Raw genomic sequence first — 23,045 nt, 5'->3', positions numbered from 1 at the left:
CATGAAATCTCACTACGGAAAAAAAAAAAAAAAACAATCTCAGATCCCGTTCTTCAACATCAGTGACTCTTAGAGAAAATTTTCCATTCTGGTTTTCACTATATGCTTCTGACTCATTGGTTTCGAGTTGCAAAGACCTGGCATATGTCTGAGAAAAGCCCGAGAAATAATTTATTTTTGAAGGACAGCCTTCAGCCAGACCTGAGGACACAGAAGCTGCTCTGAGATGACAAAACCATTTCCTCACTTGCTGTCAAGCTGCACACACGAGCAGACAACGAAGAAGCAGCAGCATCACTGCCCACCCCATGCAAACCACAACTCTCCCGTGGCCCTGCAGGTCTGACGTGCATCCCTACTTTCTTCCCGCGCCTTCAGTTACTCAACACAAAGGAAGTGTTCCATCTTCTGTGTCGACTGCTTACTAAGGCCTATGGTTCGAATATGGCTTTTCTCCCAAAACTCCACATCCTGTATGCTTGATTCTCAGTATGGTAAAACGGGGAGGTAGTGAAAACGCAAGCAGTGGAGCCTAGGGTGAGGCAATTAGGTTATTGGGTATGTTGCCCTTAGAATTAATTTAGTTCTAATGGGACCCTAGTTGGTTCCCACAAAAGAGTTATTACAGAACAACACCCTTGACCCCTGTCTTGCCATGGGATTAATTCCTCTCTCACACACTGACACCAGGATGCCATCCACCAGGAGGTGACAAAGCAACTCCTAGAAACCAGCAATATGCTGTTTGGACTTGCAGTCTCCAACTGTGAACTTAATAAACCTCTTCTATTAGGTACCCAGCCTCAGGAACTTTGTTGGAACAACAGGAAAATAATAAAGATTTCAGAACTTCACTGTCAAAGAAAATTCTAAAATATTCCTGAAAAGCGAGTATGTTGAGAACAAGGATAAAGATTATACCAGCAGGAGAGAGAGATCTTCCATCTGCTAGTTCGTTTTCCAAATGCCTGCCAATAGCCAGGGTTAGGCCAGGCCAGAGCCAAAAACAAGGAACTCCATATGGATCTCTCAGATGGGTATCCTAGAACTTCGGCTATCTGCCTTCCAGCAGGAAGCAGGATCAGAAGTGGAGCCACTGGGACTCAAACCAGCACTCTGATATGCGATGTCTGTGCCACAAGTGGCAGCTGAACCTATAACATCATAATACCACTCTTCATTACATAACTCTCTTTGGTAAACATATAAGTTCCTAAGAATAAAGGCATTTGCTGAGTGAGAAAGGTAGGATGAGAAGTATTGTTAGTCTTTTAAGTTGTATATATGGGGGCTGAAGCCCCAGCGTAGCATGCTAAGCCTCCACCTTTGGTGCCAGGATTCTATATGAGTGCCAGTTTGTGTCCCAGCTGCTCCACATCCAAACTTCCTTGCCAATGGCCTGGGAAAGCAGAGAAGAATGGCTCAATTCTTTAGGCCCCTGTATGCATGCAGGAGACCCAGAAGAAGCTAGACAATGCCTAGACTTTTGTCTATTTTGTTAAGAACAGACAAACTCTATTTACTTGTCTAATAATTAAAATTCGTGTCCACATTCTGCATCCCTGCTAAAAACAAATGAACAGGAGATTTACTCCCCAAGAGACTATTCGTAAACAAATCCAAATGTAGACTCTGCTTCCAAAACAGGATCACTTTGCAAGCAGCTTCAGATGATCAGTAAGACACAGAAATGTATTTTGTACTTTCACAATTTTTCCCTTTGCACTTTCTCATCAGCAGGACATCAAGGCAAACTTACAGCTGTGCAGAAGATGCAGCGGCATTCCTGGAGTATGGTCATCTTGTCCGGCGACTGCTCGCACAGGCAGAGTTTGCAGGTGACAAGGGGGGCCAGCGCCAGGTCCCCAGGCATTGGGTTTTCAGCAGTCATGGTGAGATAATGGAGTCTGCCCACTGAGCCCATCAGCCTCTCCTCTGTCTTCTCCAGTCTCCTCAGTCCCTACAGAAAGGTCCAAAGCAGAAGAGATGACATCCCACGGATCTGGTTATGGTCTCACTTACCCTCACCCTCAATGTGCTTCTCAGAACCACAGCACAGAAAATTTGCTTCTTTGGCAAGGTGTTGCTGGAGTTCTGAAGTTTCAGCTGGCCTCACTACCCTGGTACATGTCATGTAGATGATGGGGACTCAGTGAATCACTGAGGAGATGCTGGCCCGGGGCCACCTGTTCACTTAGCATGAATGGGGCTGGAGATGTGCTGCATAGTATGACAACCACAGTTAGGAATAACATCTTGTAAACCTGGAGAGTGCCAACAGTAGGTTTCATATGTTGCCATCCTGCACAGAATAATAAGTTTGTGAGGTGGTATTTTAAATAGATTAATTCAATTGAATCTGTGTGACTGAATCAGTTTCACAATGTGTGCAAATGAAATACCACATCATGTCCTGCACATGCATATAACTTTGTCAATTATAACTTTTAAAAAGGAAGAAAAAAATCCACCATGAATATAACCTCAGAATTTTATTGCTACCACCAGCTCAGTAGATTCAAGAAATTCTTAAAAATAAGGTGCCATTCGAAAAGTTAAGAATCATCATAAGATTCAGTGATTCCTACTTCTGGTTATAGATGCAAAAGAATGAAAAGCCAGATCTCAATGAATTACCTGCTCTCCCATGGCCAGAGCAGCATTATCCAAAATAACTAACTGACAGATACAACACACGTGCCCATCAATAGATGAATAAACAAAATCTGGTATATACATACAACGCAATATTACTCAGTCTATAATATTATTCGTTACAATGAAATCCTGACACCTGCAACAATATGGATGAACTCTGAAGGTTTTAGGCAAATGAAATAAGCCAGACAGAAAAGGGTAGATGTTCTATGATTCTGAAAACTTGTATGACAACACTAATGCAGCCAAATTTGCAGCAATGCAACTGCAATGGTGGTGGGAGGGAAAAATGACGAAGAAATTCTGAATATGGACAGTGGTGCTGGTGAACAACACTAAATGTACTTCATACACAAAAGGTGGAAACAGTACATTTTTGGGATACACAATTATCCCATTTAAAATTTTTTGCCATAATATTAGTGCTCAGTGCATGCCCGCACATCTATTATCTTATGTAGTCTTTCACAACCATGATTCTTTTCTTCATTTAGCAATCTGCTAAAGTTCTGAGAGTGTGTACACAGCAAAACAGGATCCAAACCTCCATCTTCTAAAGTCACACCTGGTTCCTGATCCTTTACCATAGAAATCTCCCAAGTGGATATTATACAGAGATGAGGCTGAGAGATGAAGACTTTGGGATTTGATCAAAATAAAACTTCCCTCTAGTTCCATGGCATAACTCTAGGGACACATACCTTTACGCTAAAAATTTTTAAAATTACTCTCAAAATCCTTCCACTAGATTGATTTTATTCTTTTATTGTTAAAAGAGGTAAAGTCATTGGGCCTGGTGGCGTGGCCTAGCAGTTCAAGTCCTCGCCTTGAATGCCCCTGCATCCCATATGGGCGCCAGTTCTAATCCCAGTAGTTCCACTTCCCATCCAGCTCTCTGCTTGTGGCCTGAGAAAGCAGTCGAGGACAGCCCAAAGCTTTGGGACCCTGCACCCGCATGGGATACAAGGAAGAGGTTCCAGGCTCCTGGCTTCGGATTGACGCAGTACTGGCCATTGCGCTCACTTGGGGAGTGAATCATCGGACGGAAGATCTTCCTCTCTGTCTCTCTTCCTCTCTGTATATCTGACTTTCCAATAAATAAATAAATCTTTAAAAAAAAAAAGAGGTAAAGTTATTGTGAAAAAGTCTTTCTACATCATCTATATTGCGTATTACATCAGGAAATCTCATACGCTGCTTAAATAAAATCAAAATTCGAATGCTCTTCTTATTTTAAAAGAACATAGCCAACTCTGATAAATCATACTACAGAAGAAACTGCTATACCTGCCTTCTATAAGAATCAGACTCTTCCCTCCCAATGTCCGCCCAAGAGACATAACTTCACCTGTGCAGTATTTGCCACCTAATCCCACGAGAGCTTCCATCTCAATATACAGGCACACAACTACTGAAAATGGTGAGCGGGGGAAGAGGGGGAGACAGAAAGAAAAAGATTGATGAGATCCCGGCTTGCCAATTAGCCCCTACTAAATTTTCTTAATGTCACACCAGAAAGAATCAACGGCCACTGAGTTCGCAACTTGAAATAGCTAAGGTTTCCCACCTTCTCTCTGGAGCCTCAATTCAAGACAAACTAAATAAGAGATTAACCAAGGATCAGATTCCAAAATGGAGGACAAGACATTCCTTGGTAAAGATCCAATAATGAGTCAAGACACGGTATTCTTCCATTTAGTACTGAGAAACTACCAACCAAGAGCAAATTAAATTGAAACCAACCTGTACATAAGATTCAGGATTTTGACTCAAAAATAAAGACTCTTTTCCTTAGTTTATGGAAAATCAAATTTCCCAAAACTTGTTATTCCCTTGCACACACACAAAAAAAACTAATGTGGTTGGAAAGCATAATATCTTATTATGATACTCAACCAGTTTTTTTTATCAGAAATATCATACCATTCTGATAAAAATGAATGATATGATCTCTTCTCCCTAGTCAGGCTATTTTTAGCTACCACTAGTTTACTTTTTCAAGACTGCCCAGATCACAGCACACCTCAAATTCCCTACTACTATCTTCTCGTTACCGTTTTCTCAAAATTGCTTTTACAACATATTATGAGTTCTCTCTCCCTCTGAAAGAGAAATGGCAAGTGGAAAAAAAAAAAAGAAGAAGAAGAAAGAAAGAAAAAAATAAATGTAGCCAGGGGCCCGACACAACAGCTCAATTGGTTGATCATCCATCCACTAGCTCACTGCAGGAACAGCCACAACAGGTAGAACTGAGTTGATTCAAAGCCAGGAGCTTCTTCCAGGTCTCCCACTTGGGTGCAGAGTCCCCAAGGCTTTGAACCATCCTCTACTGCTTTCCCAGGCCACAAGCAGGGAGCTGGATAGGAAGTAGCTCCCACCCAGACAACAGTTAATGTCCCGGCTGCTCTACTTTCTATCTAGTTCCCTGCTAATGTGCCTGGGAAAGCAGCCAAGGATGGCAAAGTACTTGAAACTCTGTACCCATGTGGGAGGCCATGAAGAAACTCCTGGCTCCTGGCTCCTGGCTTTGGACTGGTCCAGCTTGGGTCACTGTAGCCATTTAGGGAATGAGTCAGCGATGAAAAATCTCTCTCAGCTTCTCCTCTCTCTGTGTGTAATTTCCCATTTCAAATAAATAAGCCAATCTTTAAAAAAAAAATTAAAAAGTCTTATGAAGGCAGAGCAAGAAATTACATCAATCAATCAATGTTGTATCTTGTCAGATATATAAGCATTTACTCTTTTGTCTATGACTGAATGCCTAAAGCAATGTTTAAAATTTAAAAACATACTTTATATTTTCATGATATAAAGACTTTTCATAGTAGAGACTCAATTTGGTTTTTTGTTTCTAATTCCAAGTGTTCCAGTTGCTTGCGCTTGTGACTTAAGGAGACACAAGGAAAAAATTATATATTTTATCTCTTTGAAATGTGAGTAATCCAAACTGAAAAAGGAAGTGACTTATTTTTCTCTGCCTGAAAATACCCTGATGTGAAGATTTTTCAAACGTTTTTCCACGCAATGCAGTTGTATGAGAAACACTCTAACGTTACGCACACTATCATAGAGATTAAAACAGACCACTGCTAGTTCAAGAGTGGCCAACCCAGGGGCAATCCCTGCTGATGCCCCTTCAGCCACCCAGACACACAGAAGCAAAAGGCCTCTCCGTGCACAGGCTGATGAATCTTCAGGTTTTTGGGGAAAAAAAATCAACCAAAAATGTTAAAATGAATGAGACATAACAAGCACTTCATAAAATGAGAATATCAAACAAGAAATCCTTTCACCATTGATTCACTGGAAAGCAAGCTCTTTGGGCAGCAAACAGGGGAATCCTGAAATCCCTGGATGCCACTCGCCCGCCCACACCGGGGATGTTGGTGAATGGTTCCAAGGTTTCCAAGCACTTCATCCTTCAGGTCTTTTTTTTTTTTTTTTTTTTTTTTTTTTTTTTTTTTTTTTTTTTTATACTTTTTTTTTTTTTTTTTTATTGTTGCTTACATTGTATTATGTAGTACAGTTTTATAGGCGCTGGGGATTCCCCCCACCCCTCCCATAACCCTCCCCCCATGGTGGATTCCTCCACCTTGTTGCATAACCATAGTTCAAGTTCAGTTGAGATTCATTGCTTGCAAACACATGCCTAGCATAAAGTTCAGCGTCTTATTGTCCAGATAAGTTCAGTGGCCTCTTGGGGAGACCTTCTATGGTCTGAAGATAGGTCTAACAGAGTAAAGATCCGGTCAGTTAAAAGCCCCAACAAGGCCTCAGTATCAATATACAACATTATGGAATTAATTGACATAGTAATGGGTAGACAATATGTTAAAAATAATGCAAGTTCCATTCTTCGAAACATCTGGGTTGAGACAGTATCAATGACCGGTTCAAAAAATAACCAACAACCAAACAAAAAATTACAGGTTAAATCAAGGCAAACATGTGGTATCTAATCTTTTGGGATTCACTCATTTCCCTTAGCATTATAGTTTCCAGTTGGGCCCATTTAGCCACAAAGAACTGCATTTTGTTTTTTTTAATAGCTGAGTAGTATTCCATGGAGTAGATGAACCAAAGCTTTCTTATCCAATCTTCTGCTGATGGGCATTTCGGTTGCTTCCATGTTTTTGCAATTACTGATTGTGCTGCAATGAACATAGGGATGCATGTTGGTTTGTCGTAAAACAGGTGTTTTGGATATATTCCTAGGAGTGCTATTGCTGGGTCATATGGTATGCAGATTTTGAGTTGTTTGAGTGTTCTCCAGACTGATTTCCATAAAGGCTGTACCAATTTGCAGCTCCACCAGCAGTGGAGTAGGGTTCCCTTTTCCCCGCATCCTCGCCAGCAAGCGTCGTTGGTGTTCTTGTTTATGTGGGCCAATCTTACTGGTGTTAGGTGGTACCTCATCGATGTTTTAATTTGGATTTCCCTTATTGCTAGGGAGCTGGAACATTTTTTCATATGTTTGTTTGCCATTTGGACTTGTTCCTTTGTGAAATGTTTGCCCATTTCCCGTGCCCATTTCTTGAGTGGTTTGTTTGTTTTGGTTTTTTGGTTGTTTTGAAGTTCTTTGTATATCCTGGAAATTAGCCCCCTATCGCCTATATCGTGTGCAAAGATCTTCTCCCAATCTGTGGGTTGCTTTTTTACTTTGTTGATTGTTTCCCTTGCTGTACAGAAGCTTCTTAGTTTGATGAGGTCCCATTTGTTTATTCTGTTCTCAACTGCTATTGCTTTTGGTGTCCTTCTTAGAAAGTCGGAACCTACTCCTAGGTCTTGCAGGGTATTTCCTACATTTTCCTGCAAGAGTTTGAAGGTTTCTGGATGTAGGTTTAGGTCTTTTATCCATGTAGATTGGATCTTAGTGTATGGTGATAGATGTGGGTCTATCTTTTTGTTTCTACAGGCTATCAGCCAGTTGTCCCAACAACATTTACTAAAGAGGCCTTCCCACTTGCTTGAGTTGTCATTGGTCTTTTTGTCAAAGATTAATTGGCTGTATTTGTGTGGGTTCCCTTTTGGTGCTTCTATTCTATTCCATTGATCTTCCTTTCTGTCTTTGTGCCAGTACCAGGCTGTTTTGATAACCACTGCTCTATAGTATGTCCAGAGGTCCGGGATTGTGATTCCCCCTGCTAACTTCTTATTTTTCAGGATGGTTCTAGCTATTCGTGGTTTTTTGTGTTTCCAGATGAACTCTTGAATCATTGTATCCAGTTCCGTGAAGAATGTTTTGGGCAATTTGATTGGAATTGCGTTGAAAATGTATATTGCTTGTGGTAGTATAGACATTTTAATGATATTGATTTTGCCTATCCAGGAGCACGGGATGTTATTCCATCTTTTGAGGTTTTGTTCAATTTCCTTTTTAAATAGTTTGTAGTTTTCTTCGAATAGGTCTCCTACGCTTTTGGTTAAATTTATTCCCAAATACTTCATACTTCTCTCTGCTATTTTGAATGGTATCCTGTTGGTTAGATCTTCTTCCATCTTGGTGTTATTTGCGTACACTATGGCTGTTGATTTTCGTTCGTTAATTTTGTACCCCGCCACTCTGCCAAACTCTCGTATAAGTTCTAGCAGTTTCTGTATTGAGTCTCCTGGTTTTTCTATGTACAGGATTATGTCATCTGCATATAGTGAAAGCTTGACTTCTTCGTTTCCTATACGTATGCCTTTGATTTCTTTTTCTTGTCTTACGGCCTCTGCAAGTACCTCTAGGACTATGTTGAATAGCAGTGGTGATAGCGGGCACCCTTGTCTTGTTCCAGATCGCAGTGGGAAGGGTTCTAGCTTTTCTCCATTCAGTATGATACTGGCATTGGGTTTTTCATAAATTGCTTTGATTATGTTGTGGATTTTCCCATCTATGCCTACTTTGGCTAGAGTTTTTAGCATGAAGAGGTGTTGGATTTTGTCGAAAGCTTTTTCTGCATCTATTGAAACTATTATGTGGTTCTTGTTTTGCAGTTTTTGGATGTGGTTTATAACATTTATGGATTTCCGAATGTTGAACCATCCCTGCATTCCAGGGATGAATCCTACTTGATCCGGATGAATGATCTGTCTGATGATTTTTTGAATTCTATTGGCTAGGATTTTGTTGAGAATTTTAGCATCAATGTTCATCAGAGAAATAGGTCTGTAGTTTTCCTTCTCTGATGGTTCTCTGTCCGGTTTTGGGATTAAGGTGATGTTAGCTTCATAGAATGAGTTTGGGAGGGTTGCTTCCTCCTCTATTGTTTTGAAGAGCTTGTAGAGGATTGGGGTTAGTTCTGTTCGGAATGTTTTGTAGAATTCTGTAGTGAAGCCGTCTGGGCCTGGGCTTTTTTTCGTTGGGAGATCTTTGATGACTGTTTCAATCTCTGCCTCGGTTATGGGTTTATTTAATTCTGCAGTTGCCTCCGGACTGAGTTTTGGTAAGTGGTGGGAGTCCAAGAACTTTTCTATTTCTTGGTGGTCCTCAAATTTGTGGGAGTACAGTTCTTTGTAGTAATTTCTAATTATTTTCTTAATGATTGCAGTGTCTGTTGTTATGTTGCCTTTTTCATCTTTAATGCTATTGATTCTCACTTTCTCTTGTTTTTTTTTGGTCAATCGGGCCAGTGGAGTGTCTATTTTGTTTATTTTCTCAAAAAACCAACTTTTTGATTTGTTGATTTTATGTATAGTTTTTTTGATTTCTATTTGGTTTATCTCCTCCCTTGTTTTGATGATTTCTTGTTTCCTATTGTGTGTGGGACTCTTCTGCTGCTGTTTTTCCAGATCCTGGAGGTGTGAGGTTAGTTCCTGTATTTGGCGTCTTTCTTGGGCCTTGACATGGGCTCCGATTGCGATGAATCTACCTCGTAGCACTGCTTTGGCGGTGTCCCACAAGTTTTGGAATGTTGTATCAGAGTTTTCATTGGTTTCCATAAATTTTTTGATCTCATCTTTAATTTCTTCTCTGACCCATTGTTCGTTTAATAGCATATTGTTCAATTTCCAAGAGTGCCTATACTTCCTGGGGAGTTTTGAGTTGTTGATTTCCAGTTTCATCCCATGGTGGTCTGAGAGGGTACATGGTATGATACTAATGTTTTGGAAGTTGTTTAGATTCGCTTTATGTCCTATCATGTGGTCGATTCTGGAGAAGGTGCCATGCACCGCTGAGAAGAAGGTATAGTCTGTGGCCTTAGGATAAAAAGTTCTATATATGTCTACTAAGTCCAGTTGTTCTATTGTTTGTGTGAGCTCTGTTGTTTCTTTGTTGAGTTTTTGTTTCGTAGACCGGTCCATTGTTGTTAGAGGTGTGTTGAGATCGCCTACAAGAATTGTGCGGGTGTCTATGTCTTCCCTTAAGTCTGTAAGTAATTGCTTTACATAAGTAGGTGCATTAAGATTCGGTGCATAAACATTAATGATGGTGATTGCTTCTTGATGGATCATTCCTTTCACCAGTATAAAATGGCCTTCCCTGTCTCTTTTGATGTTGGTTAGAATGAAATCTATCTCGTCTGAAATTAGGATAGCTACCCCAGCTTTTTTTTCTCGTCTATTGGCGTGAAATATCTTTTTCCATCCCTTCACTTTCAGTTTCTTTGCATCCTTTCTGGTTAGATGCGTTTCTTGTAGGCAACAGATGGTTGGGTCTTGTTTGATGATCCATTCTATTAATCTCTGTCTTTTGATTGGTGAATTTAGACCATTTGTGTTGAGAGTTAAAATTGAGAGGTTGCAATTTTGCCCTGCCATGTGATTGTGTTGTGTGTGTGTTGTTGCCTATGTAATTGTCTTGTTGGTGCGGCCTTTAGTTTGGAGACCTTCTTATTTGCCAACTTTGTTTGTGATTTGCCTCCTTTTTGTCCGGGACTAGCGCATTTCTAAGGAGACTTTGCAGAGCTGGTTTTGTGTAGACATATTCTTCTAGTTTTTCTTTGCTATTGAAGTATCTGATTTCGTTCTCATATACAAATGAGATCTTTGCTGGGTAGATTATTTTTGGTTGACAGTTGTTTTGTTTCAGGACTTGGAAGATCTTTGTCCATTCTCTCCTTGCTTGTAGGGTCTCTTCGGAGAAGTCAGCAGTGATTCTGATGGGTTTTCCCCTGTATGTGATCTTTTCTCTACTTCGTACTTGTCTCAGGATTCCTTCTTTGTCTTCATTGGAGTAGAACTTGAGCACCGTGTGTCTGGGTGAAGATCTCTTTGGATCATGTCTGTTGGGAGTTCTCTGTCCATCCTGTATGCGGGGTGGATTCGTGTTCCAAGTGTTTTGGAAGTTTTCCTGTATAATTTCATCGAGCACTGCTTGCATCCCAGATTCTCTTTCTACTCCCTCGGGGAGGCCGATGATCCGAATATTCAATTTTCTAAGGTAATCCTTCATCTCTTGCATCATTTTATTAGTTTTGCTGAGGTTTGTCTCCAGCTGTTTAATTCGCTGGGCACTTTCATTTTGTGTGTCTTCTGTTTCAGAGATCCTTTCCTCTGCCGCATTTATTCTGTTGATGAGGCTTTCAATCTTATTATCTTGGGCATCCAGTTTGGTTTTGATTTGTTGTATTTCGGTGATTATACGGTTCTGGAAGTCTTCCAGCTTTGTGTCCACGTCTCTGAGAGATTTTAGCATTATTTTCATCAATTCCTTTGTTGGTAACACTTCCATGTCTTCATCTCGTATCGTCGATATTGATAATGGCTTTTGGCCCTTGTTTGGTGGGGTGCTGGCTCTTTCATCTGGAGCACAACTCTTTCTGGTGGTTTTTCCCATTGCGTTGGTGTATTCTGGTGAGGCAAATGGACCCGTGTGTTGAGGGGCTGTCAGGTGCTTTCCTGTAGAGATTGGAGCCTGTAGGCGTGGTGTTGCCGGGCGTGGTAATTTTCAAGGCACCGTTGGTGCGTTCTCAGGGCCCGGGGCTGTAGAGCACCACCTTGGGGGCCCAGTGGATTCCAGGCACACTCTGGGCACCTCTTCTACAGGTGTGACACCCCAGGGCGTGGCGGGATGGAGGCGCTCTCTGGGTGTGCTCCCTTCACGGGAATCCGCAGTGCGTAGAAGGTTTTATGTGCTTTCTCCCTGCGTTCTCCGTGTCAGGGACTGCAGGGTTTTTCAGAGCCCACCTGGTGCGTCTCCCACACACGGGACTGTGGGTGAGGCACTTTGCAGGCGTGGCTCTTGTGCAGTGAATCCACCACTCGTGGTGTGTGGGTGTTCAGAGCCCCTGCTCCCGTGTGGCTCCCCCACACAGGCCCTTAGCGGAGGAGTGGCCCGGGCGCCCTGTTATAATGACTTCACGGCGGCAGGTTCGCACCGTGTCAGTTTGTTGCAGGAGTTCTCCTGACACCTGAACCTGCGCTACGGAGGTGCTGCTGCTGCAGGCGGGGCGCCCAGCCCGCTCGGTGCGGCGATCAGAGTCCTGGTGGTTTCAAGCACTCACCAGGCAGGATGTGGGGGACTCCAGACCCTCGCCAGCTACCTCTGCGCACCGAGCCGCACTGGTCCCCTCAGCGCAGGGACATCCGATGCGCCTTCCCGGGGCCCCCTCAGCCACCAACACAACACCACTGTGCGTAGTTCCACACAAACCCAACAGTTTCGGCCCTCTGCTCCGCGTTCTGAGGCTGGAGCCTCAGCGGGGGGCAAGAAATGCGGAGGCTGCCACGTCAACCCCCAGCTCACCAAAGGTCCGGCCGCTGCAGTCTGCCTCCACCGCTGCCGAAGGCCTCCCGCCGGTGACGATCCCCCTGATCTCCCCGCCTCCGAGCTGGCCGCGTCTCCCGTCAGGCCGTTTTCAAAAGTGACTCAGCAGGTCTGGAGTGGGATGTCGGTTTCTCTGCCTTTGCCCTGCTCCGTTCTCGTTGTTCTTCCGAGTTGTGTGGATCTTTTTGGCTCCACACTGTCCCAGGGAGCTTCACGGACCTCTCCCTGCGGTTCCCTGCTGTTCCTCTTTGCTGCTTCTGTAGCTTTCTATCCCTCTCTCACTAGACTCTCCCTCACAGCCTTCCTCCTACGTCGGCCATCTTCGCTCCGCCTCCATCCTTCAGGTCTTAAGATGCATCCACCCTACAGCCAAATTTCACCCCTCCCAAACTACCAGTGGGATGGCAGGAAGTTCAGAAGTGGTATCTACCGAAGGACCAAGGGCTCTCCTACCCTCACCTTCCCTCTGTGTCTGCCACTCTCTCACAGGCACGCGGGCCATCCCCCTGGACCTCTACAAAGAGCTACCTCCCTCCTCCTGGCCCGCCTTGCTGGACTTGCTCTGCCTCATACCTCACATTTTTGCCTAAGATAAGAAGGTAATTGGAATTGCCCACCATATCACTTGATTTTAAAAGACAGCAATTACAATTTCTTTAGCAGTTATTACAAATGTGGCTTTGCTTTCACTGGGTATCTAGAACCCCTTAGGGAAAGAATTTTGGCTAGAATGCTGAAACTTGTTGCCAAGAGAAATCTGACAGCTCTCTCCAGGCTTAAACTTCCTGGGGTTGGTGGCAGGTCTCATGTTTCAAAAACACCTAACCAGATCACAAGGACAGATTGGCCCTTGGCACGCTGCAGGAAGCTGTTCTAAGATGCCTGATGCACTGAGTTATCAGGTGCAGAGAAACAGCAGTGCTACACGCTGCAGGAATATTTCTAGAAAATGATGGTTACAGAAGCAAGTAATATCTAGTAGGAAAGAAAAGTCATTTTGCCCCTTGTATGTTTCCATCAGAATTGCCACAGAGGGCCCGTGTGTCCTCAGGTCTGGCTGAAGGCTGTCCTCGCCTTGAATGCGCTGGGATCCCATATGAGCACTGGTTCTAATTCAGCTCCCTGCCTGTGGCTTGGGAATACAGTCGAGCACGGCCCAAGACTTTGGGACCCTGCACCAGCATAGAGACCCGGAAGAGGCTCCTGGCTTCAGATTGGCTCAGCACCAGCCTTTGTAGCCTCTTGGGGAGTGAACCATCCGACGGAAGATCTTCCTCTCTGTATATCCGCCTTTTTGATCAAAAAAAAAAAAATTGCAAAAGAAAGGAACACTTGAGAACCTGTGTTGGAAACACAGGATGTGTACATTGTTTTCATAATCTACCTGAAACCTGAACAAGCAGCCTACTCCAAAAATGCAGAGGGTGAGAGAGCCAACAGTGAAAGTATTTTTAACTGTTGCCATTTATGCCTATTTGATGATCCAGAAGTCAAAAGAGTTCCTCCCTCACACAGAAAGATAATGTGACTGAGAAGCATCATGTTTTACAAAGATCCTAAAGAGTTATTTCAGAATGACTGCAACATTCCACAAAAATGTTCATATTTAGAGAAACTGATAAAGAAACTTAGCAAATGGAAAGCTAAAGGAATGAATCAACTGAACATTACTGATATAACAGGGTATAGCTATTAGGGAAATAAAAATAAAGACAACACTCAGGTTCCACCTAACTCCAGTGAGATTGGCCTACATTTGCATATCTACTAACAACACCTGCTGGCATGGATGTGGGCTCCTTCACTGTTGGTGGGAGTGTAGGCTAGTACAACTACTATGGAAGTCAGCATGGAGAGTGCTAAGAGAACTGAAAATTGACCTGCTGTATGACCCAGCTATCCCATGCCTAGGAATAGATCCAAAGGAAGCAAAATCTTCCTTTCATGTGTGAAAGCAGCCTGAAACCCTATATTTACAGTAGTACAATCCACAACAGCAAAGATATGGAAACAATCCAGATGCCCATCAAAAGAGGAATGGGTGAAGAAACTAGTACATCTGCTCCATGGAATACTACTGAGTCATTTAAAAGAATGAAATTCTACCATTTGCAACAAAATGGCCTCAGCTAGAGCCAATTATGTTTAAGGAAATAAACCAATCCCCAAAGAACAAATATCATGTGATATCTCTTTGATGTAAGGCAACATTCATGGAAAACACAAAACAAATAAATACACAGGTAAACATGTATGTGCATATGTTCTCATGGATGAACTGTGTAGTGGAAACTAGTATACCAGGACATGAAGATACAGTTGTAGCATGAAAAGGACTCCTAATGAAACTGTTCAACAGACCTTGACAATGGGATACTACATTATACAATATTACACTATATTATCTACCACTGTCTAGACCTACAATGCTGGACTTGTGACTGGGGAAAAACACTGGGAAGGAGAATGGGGGGAGGGAAGGGAAAACCCTCACGAGAACAGTAACAATGAAAAGGATATATTGATGTAAGTAAAAACTTAGTTGATCTCTGCTGAGACCTTACCTCCAGGCAGTGAGACACTGATCAGTTATTCAAAAACAAGGGACAAGACAGAACATGGGTATACCTCAAATGCTCATCATACGCCTTGCAAGATACCGAGCCATGGTTGTGAAGAGCTGGCAGGACTGTGGGAAGCAGCTGGCAGAGGGAAGGGCTTTCAGGATCGTGTGGGGAAAGGCTAACCTGTAGCCTTTATAATGGAGACCGATTCTCCAAAGAAGTCCTTGCTAGAACAAAGCCCAAAGAAGCAGCCATTCAAAAGTCCCACCTCTTGTCAACAAAGCTCTCCCAGACCAGCTTAGAATGACATGTCACGTGGCCAGTTTCCACTCAACACAAACCAAGAATCCCCACGGTGTTGACCTTGGCCCTTGTACTCAACAAAGTGCTTTCACTGGCCGTCGGTTCCTGTTCTTTACAGAAACCAGTGGTGACTCAAACAGCTGGGAACAGTAGTAAGATCAGCAGCAACAGCACCGAGTGCTGGTCTCCCTTGACTGGAGACGAGGGCTTGCAGCTACACCACACTTCCCAGTTTTGTGATTTTACTTCCTGCGACTCAGGCCAGCTCTGTGATCTCTCATGGACAGGAACATCTCATGAATCTTAGTTAGCTCAGAAAAACTGCCAGAATACACATTCTAAATGGGACCTTGAGCAGCCTCGCTAATAGTCAGACTACAACCAACTGCAAATACTCGGGTATATTTTGTATTTCTTTGATTACTTTATAAAAGATTCATGCTTAAAACCAATGAGTGCAAACATGATACTACGGTAGCATGCTCTCTCAATGTTTTCCAAATAAGTAAATCAATTCCCCAGTGGAAGCAAAATGAGAACTAGGTAGGTCTTAAGGGGGAAGGAAGCCGACACTCCTCACTACCCTCACCCCGTGAGGCGGCAACATTGTGAACTGCGGGTCGCCAAACCTCGTGTAGCTAAGAAAAGGGAACTTCAGGCTGGCATCGTGACAAAGTGGGCTAAGCTTCCGCCTGCAGCACTGGGATCCCATATGGTTGCCGGTTCAAGTCCTGGACTCTGCACTTACCATCCAGCTCCTTGCTTATAGCCCAAGAAAGCAGTAAAGGATGGTCCAAGTCCTTGGGCCTCTGCACCAACGTGGGAGACCCTGGAAAAAGCATTTGGCTCCTGGTTTCAGATCAGATCAGTTCAGCTCTGCCCATTGCGGGCATTTGCAGAGTGAATCAGTAGATGGAAGAATTCTCTCTCTACCACTACAACTCTCTATAACTCTGTCTTTCAAATAAAAATAACTCTTAAAAAGGAAGAAAGGAAAGGGAACTTGGGTTCTGTATGTTGTTCCACAGCTTATCTCAGAGGAAACCAAAAATGAGAAGCACTTCAGTCTACACATTCTTCATTCTAACATCTTCTCTCAACCGTTTCCAGGATGGCAAGATCGAAGTTCTGTAACTTGGAGACCTCTGTCTTCTAAATATGGAACTGACATGCAAAGAGAGTCACATGCGGATTAAGCTATCAGAATAGTTTCTGGAAAAAAAAAAAATTCATCATCTGGGGCTTTTGCTATTTTAGGAGATTTTATTACACAAACATGACAGAGTGCATTTAACAAACCTAGAAGGTTCAGGTCAGTCACACCATGTGGCCTCTTGATGCAATCCAAAGATTCAGTAAACATGAGCGGGATGTGGCTGCCGCCACGTCATGCAGCAAACTGCATTTCAGTCACTTTTTATATAAACAGGAGAGTATACTCTAAAACAGTGATGAAAAAAAAGTTCAGCGGAGTAAACACACAAATCAGGAACACAGCCATTTATCGTATTGTACATCATTGTGCGTGCTCCACTTTAGTATAAATGGTAGCGTGCTAGGTGTGTTTGCGTTAGCATCACACAAATGCGTGAGTAATGCCTCGTGCCATGATATGACGGCAATGGAGTCACTAGACAATAGGAGCTTTTCAGTTCCATTATCATCCACTGCCATACATGCAGTGTGTCATTAACCAAAATATTAACAGGGCATGACCGTCCTTCCCTACTACCTACCTGTGGATGAATAGGACAGACTCCATTAAGGAGGAGGAACCCTTAGGTATCAGATAGCACTGTTTTCTAAACATTCCCCTGTTAATAATGAAGCTGCGAATAAAGTCGAAAAAAAAAAGTTGTAATGAGGTTTAAATTTTTTGTGTGTTTTGCTTACAAAATATATCTCAGAGAAGATTGAACCTTCTGTGTTGTCAACTTTTAGCATTTGCAAAATGCTGGTCCTTTTTCTAAAAAAGCCCATGTCCTTTTCCTTGCCTTCTTTCCAAGTTCTCATTGCACCACAGGATGAGGCGCAAGGGTGGAAATCTATTCCCGGCTTCCTTAACAATCCAAACATATCAAAGAAGGCAAGAGTGAGTATGAGGATCACAGCCAATGGAATTTTTGGCAGAGGAATTTATACTCATCACGGGAGCTCCCTGTTCAATACCCCACTGTGCCCAGCCCACTCCTTTTTATAATCAGTGGTTCCCCTACCACCTAAAATCATTCATCCGGTCCTACCGAATAATTTTCTTTCCTTGCCTGGCAGAGGAACAAAGCCCAGAAGCAAGAAGGAACGCCACTAAAAGGCAGGTCAGACAATGATGCAATTAACACATCGAGACCACATGGCACTTCCGAAAAGTCCATAGCACAAGAGACAGGCTACAGGCTGATTTCTTGACCAAGAAGTAAGAGTCACCACATCAAATTTTTCTTCCTCCAAGGAAAGACAAGCAGGTGTGAATACAATCCCCTCTTAACAGCAGTTAACAGCTTCATACAGAGACTGTAATTAGAATCTAACCGAAAGCCAGTTTGCTGAGCAAGACACAAGGTGTACATCTTCATATATATCTTTTCTTAACCAGTTTCTTCTTCAAAAAAAATTTTTTTTTTAATTTGAAAAGTAGATTTCACAGAATGAGGAGAGATAGCGAGAGAAGGTTTTAGATTCTCTGGTCCACTCCCTCAATGGCCACAATGGCCAGGGCTGAGCCAATCTGAAACCAGGACCCAGGAGCATCTTCTGATCTCCCCCTTGGGTGCAGGGTCTCAAGAACTTGGGCCATCCTCCGCTGCTGGATCAAAACTGGAGCAACCAGACATGAACAGGCACCCATATGGAGAGTCAGAGTCACAGGGCAAAGGATTAGCCTGAGAAGCCACCATGCTTTCCCCTAATCAGCTTCTTTTAAAAGGAATCCATAATGCAGGAAACAAAGTCCACCCACAAAAACACAAAGTCCACAATAAGTCCTAGAGATATAGCTGATTAAATCCAGTCCCCACATATAAAGGTCAAAGCCATTGAGGAAGTAGTCACCAGATCATTCTGTAGACTCCCCCAAGGAGAATCTGTGGATTGATAACTTTGGCTACACATTCAGCAAAGGGAAACGATTTGTCTCATTCTTTTCCCTAGAAGTTCAAGCTCAAGCTGACTAAAGGCTGGGACTCAAACACATGACTTTGGAGGAATTAGAAACCAATAGGACAGACCTTTCAAAGCACAATCTTAATGGAGATTGCAGGTCCTGCACTCAAAATCAATTCAGCTACAAGTCAGAGAACCACATTTCACATTGGCTGCTGTGCTGTCAAGAGAGGGATCCAGTCACAGAAGTTTCTCATTCTGTGTTGCACGAGCACAAGCAACTCTGGCTCTCTTTAATGAATAGTTTCCACTTTGAAATAATGATTACAGTACGATACAGTGGCTTGTAAGTAGCAAATGCCGAAGTTAACGCAAACAACACATCAGTCCCAGATCTCCCACTTTCCCCCCAAAGTAAAAAAGACACCTAAGATAAGTCAATTTATGTGTCACTATGCCTTTTCAAGCTACTTAATGTTCAAGTGATGTCATAGAAACATTACCAAATATTATCCATAAAAAATTTTTTTCTTTTAAAGCACGCAGAAGGGCCCAGCAGGATAACCTAGTGGCTAAAGTCCTCACCTTGCATGCACCAGGATCCCATATGGGTGCCAGTTCTAATCCCGGTGGCCCAACTTCCCATCCAACTCCCTGCTTGTGGCCTGGGAAAGCAGTCAAGGACGGCCCAAAGCTTTGAAACCCTGCACCCACATGGGAGACTTGGAAGAGGCTCCGGGCTCCTGGCTTCAGATTAGCTCAGCTCCGGCCATTGTGGCCACTTGGGGAGTGAATCAACGGATGGAAGATCTTCCTCTCTTCTCCTCTGTGTATATCTGACTTGATTGAGATGACACACACCAAAGCGGCTTGAATATTCAGGTATAACACGAAGGAATAAATTACGTCTTTAGTGCAAAGTCACTTCCAACATTACAAACAGAATTCTTTCAGGCTGGAGATCACATTTAATCCAAGGCCCGGTAAACAGACGCTCAGTAGCACAGTGGATAACTATGGCTACCTTTCCGAACTACACATGAAAGCCTCACACACACGAAAGGCCAGGTTCTTACCCTGAACGCAAAAGCTGCACATGCTGATAATGTGGCATAGCTGAGAAGCTTCTGTCTAACACAGGCAGACATCCCTGAAAGAGATGTCTCAGTACTTGGCCACAGAGACTCCCTAAAGACCAACGCGGACAGCAAACTCGTGGAGCAGCCTGGCCCCTTTCCCACCTGGAAAACAATCAGTTGCACAAAGTTTAGTCCCAGGACTGCCTGGACTTTGTTCTACCACCAACATCTAGGCTCAGCATGACTCCTGCCCTCTGCCTCCAGCTGGACATTTCAAACACGAAGAACTTCGAGTCAATAAGAAATGAGGCCCTAGGCCAAGGCCGGGGGGAACACACAGTGGCCAGTAGTAGCAGAAACACTGCAAAGAAACAACATACATCGAAGTATTTCTAAATATCTAAAATATCGAAATTGCTTTCCCAGAAGGAAATCTCAAATATTCTCAAGTTCAAAGCCACGTACACACGTACACTACTGAAGAGGCAGATTTTTGTCGCTCTAGGGAGGGCGCACTTTTCTCTTTGCTGCAGATTGTGGCTACAAAACCCCGGTTCCTCATCTGAGACCTCAAGACTGGTTGCTTTAAAAAAGACGTATCTTAGACGGACCGGGTCTGCAGACCCAGATGCATTTAAATTGCCAATGAACGGAAACCATTCATGAGAATGGGGCTTTTGAATGCTGAGAAAAATTCTTCAACACTCAGCACAGAGACATTTGGCAGGGGTGACTGTAAATATTTGCAAAACCCTCAGTAAATGGACAGTGTTTGACCATACTCAAACCTTACCTCCAACACAGTAGTGCAGGGGCAAGTTAGCTAGGGTGATCTACTCGGGAAGCCTTGGGTTGAATCTGCTTAATTTGAATCAAAAACCAAGGCACTCACTTCTACCACTGGACATCTTTTCCACTTTCACTATGCATTTTTGCCTTTTTTTCTTTTTCTTTTACTGATCAAGACAGTCACTTAGACAGAAGCTAAGTGAAACAGATTTTTTTTTTTTTTTTAGGTCTCCTTCCCATTTTTCTAAGTCTAGTCTCACTACAAAGAACAGAATGCCAAGCAAAGGTGTGCAAGGGCAGGGCCGGCGTTGTGTGGAACCACAACCTGGGATGTTTCATAAGACAATTATCTCCGAGTGGGTTTGGGGATCTGCTGTGGATGTCAATCTCTCTCTACTCCCATCTCCTCAAGGTAATTTTAGAAACTTATGTGACTGCTACCGGAGAAAAGGACTTAGGTCGAGAAGGAAAGAGAGAGAGCTGGGTGCAGGAGGGTGGTGGTGGACAGGAAGAACCTGCAGAGGAATCAGATGTGAAAGCGACTGGAGACAGGCTCCTGTTGGCGAAAGCTGTGGCAGCAGATACTTGAATTAACCAACAACTCAGCTAAAACTGGCTGGGCTCCTTTCGCCTCTGACCCACACCCTTAAACCTGAGTCATCCCAAAAGTTCACTTATTTCGCTCTTGGGCACAGACACCCCTCTTCTGCTGTTTAAGATACATTATCCTTCACTTCATAGCTCTCACCACTCCAAGAAACACCAAACCAAAAGAACACATGGAATTCAAACAGGAGCCCCAGCTACTGTTTGCACAAGATGCATGCGGCCAAAAAGAAATGAGGAACTGACCGTCTGCCGTGAAAGCATCAGGGAAAGAGAACATTTACCCAGAGAGCAGAGTTTATTTCATTTCTGGAAAATCTATAGTCTTTCAAAAGCTCATGTGTGGGGGGCAGGAGGAGGGCCTGGAATGCAAAGATCTTACTTGGGTACAAAATGTTTTGAAATCCACACATAATTTTTTTTTCCACAGTATGCATTTCCATGAAATTCTGGAGGTACCCCACAATAGAATCCCCCCCAAAACTGATAAGAAAGCGCAAAGTTACCCCAGAAGGGTTAAGTGAAAGATCTCCTTTCCCTGTTGAAATACCAGCCAGTTTCACTTTAACTTAAACTTGAGCATAGGATCAGAGTTTCACTCTGCTTTAACAGTAATTATCTGATAAAATAATCACTGCGCTGCATGGCCGAGCTCCCACGGTTAACCTAACATCTTATTCATAGCCATGTGTGTCAACATACTGCTATGCATTGCCAAATAACAGAAGGTAGACAACCTAAACCATGCCAACTTCTGGTCTCCCCTGAAGACATCGGGAGGTCTGGTCCAACCTTCAACCTAAAGACTCAATCCCTGCTATGGAGGCTGCTTTATTGGCAACAAAGCAAATTTCTTCTTACCTTTCCAAAGGCATCTATTTTTGAAACTTAACAGGTGTTGGAAGCATTCAGCATGGATTCAGCTCTGCCTGGCTTAAAGCAGTGGCAGAGAGCCTCAGTCCCTAAGCCCCCCGGTGGCCTGGCCACTCAGCCTCCAGGGTCCTTTTGCTCCTCTGGGTATCGCAGCTTGCAGCGCTCGCTCAACCTACCCGGCGGGAGGGTTTGTGTTCCCTTCGGTGGCGTCTCAGCAGCCCAGCTCGTGGGCGCCGCCAGCTCCGGCCGCTCGCACGCCGCGGAGGAGGGGCCGCTTCATTCTCTTCGGGGCTCCGGGCTCGGGGCTGACAGCTCTGCGCTCGGCCAGGACTTGCACCAGCGCTGGCGCTTCCAGACCGACGAGTCGGAGGAGGAGGAGGAGGAGGAGGAGGAGTGGTGGAGGAGGAGTCCCTACCCGCCCCTTTGCCTTGACGAGCAGCTGCGATGCCCGCGAACCTGGCAGAGTTGGCGTGCGGCGCAGCTCGCCAGCAGCGCCAGGAGCCCGGAGCCGCGCGTTTATTTATACAGGAAGCTCGGGCGCCGCACTTCCTACTTCCCATCTGGGTGGCACTTCAAGCCGCAGGTGATGGCCTTAACCCTGTCCGAGCCCGGCGGTGGCCAGAGACGCGATCCTCCTGGGGCGTCCGAAGCAACAACCTCCTTGCTGCCCAGGATGGGAATAAGGTGGCGTGGGGCTCACCTCGTGGCCGCCAGTGCTTGCTGCTTCCTCTGCACACATCTTCCCAGCCACCTTCTTCTCCCAGCTCCACAACTCCTTGAAGTCTCCTTTCTAACAGCTCAGGCCCGCCTTCTCACCACTCCAGAAAACTGTTTTTATAGCAACACTTCTGGCGCATGTTAAGGAGAAAAAAAGGGAGGGAGGGGGGAATTGACCTATCCTTTAGCGTCTAATGTTAAAATAAGAAAGCAAGTTGATCCAGCCAGGGCAACTCTGTTTACCACATAAAACACAGGCATGGTTTTCATGAAACACTGATTTGTTAGCGAAGGAGGGCTGGGGTGGGAGAATACACACTTCCTGCAGAACTGGTTGCAGAGAAAAAAATCATCAGAAAAGCCAGATGCTGCGAGGTACTATAACCTGCCTTCCTTAAAACCTGGGACACTTAATGTGTGTGATATTGTTAACAGATGAGGTACCTCCTCACTCTTCACACCCTCTCCCAGGCCCACGCCTCTGCAGCATTGCAATATCAACTGCCTGCACGCTGGCAGAAGGCTCTGGGCGTCCTCTGACTTCCCAGCACTGCTTCTCCAAGTCCTCTGTGGAAGAGACCTGTGCCTGCCAGCCCACCAAGAGTAGCAGGCACCGTTCCAAAGGACACAAGCAAAAATACTTCTCAGCTTTTGTTGAGGCAAACC

The 23,045-nt window shown here is 44.1% G+C and overlaps 1 protein-coding gene across 1 annotated transcript in view; it reads right to left on the bottom strand.

Moving 5' to 3' along the window:
• RNF144B (ring finger protein 144B) overlaps positions 1-22,085 on the bottom strand; it is an 84,434-nt gene extending 62,349 nt beyond the window's left edge. The window contains exons 1-2 of the mRNA XM_040967615.1: positions 21,839-22,085; positions 1,760-1,960 (exon numbers count right to left, since the gene is read on the bottom strand). Coding sequence (XP_040823549.1) covers positions 1,760-1,924 — 165 coding nt within the window. The 5' untranslated portion in view covers positions 1,925-1,960; positions 21,839-22,085. The remainder of the gene's footprint in view (positions 1-1,759; positions 1,961-21,838) is intronic.
• Between the last annotated feature and the right edge of the window lie 960 nt (positions 22,086-23,045).

Source organism: Ochotona curzoniae, unplaced genomic scaffold (assembly GCF_017591425.1).
Source record: "Ochotona curzoniae isolate NIBS_2020 unplaced genomic scaffold, NIBS_Ocur_1.0 scaffold_461, whole genome shotgun sequence".
NCBI classification, from domain to species: Eukaryota; Metazoa; Chordata; class Mammalia; order Lagomorpha; family Ochotonidae; genus Ochotona; species Ochotona curzoniae.
This window is presented reverse-complemented; position numbering and strand designations above follow the sequence as displayed.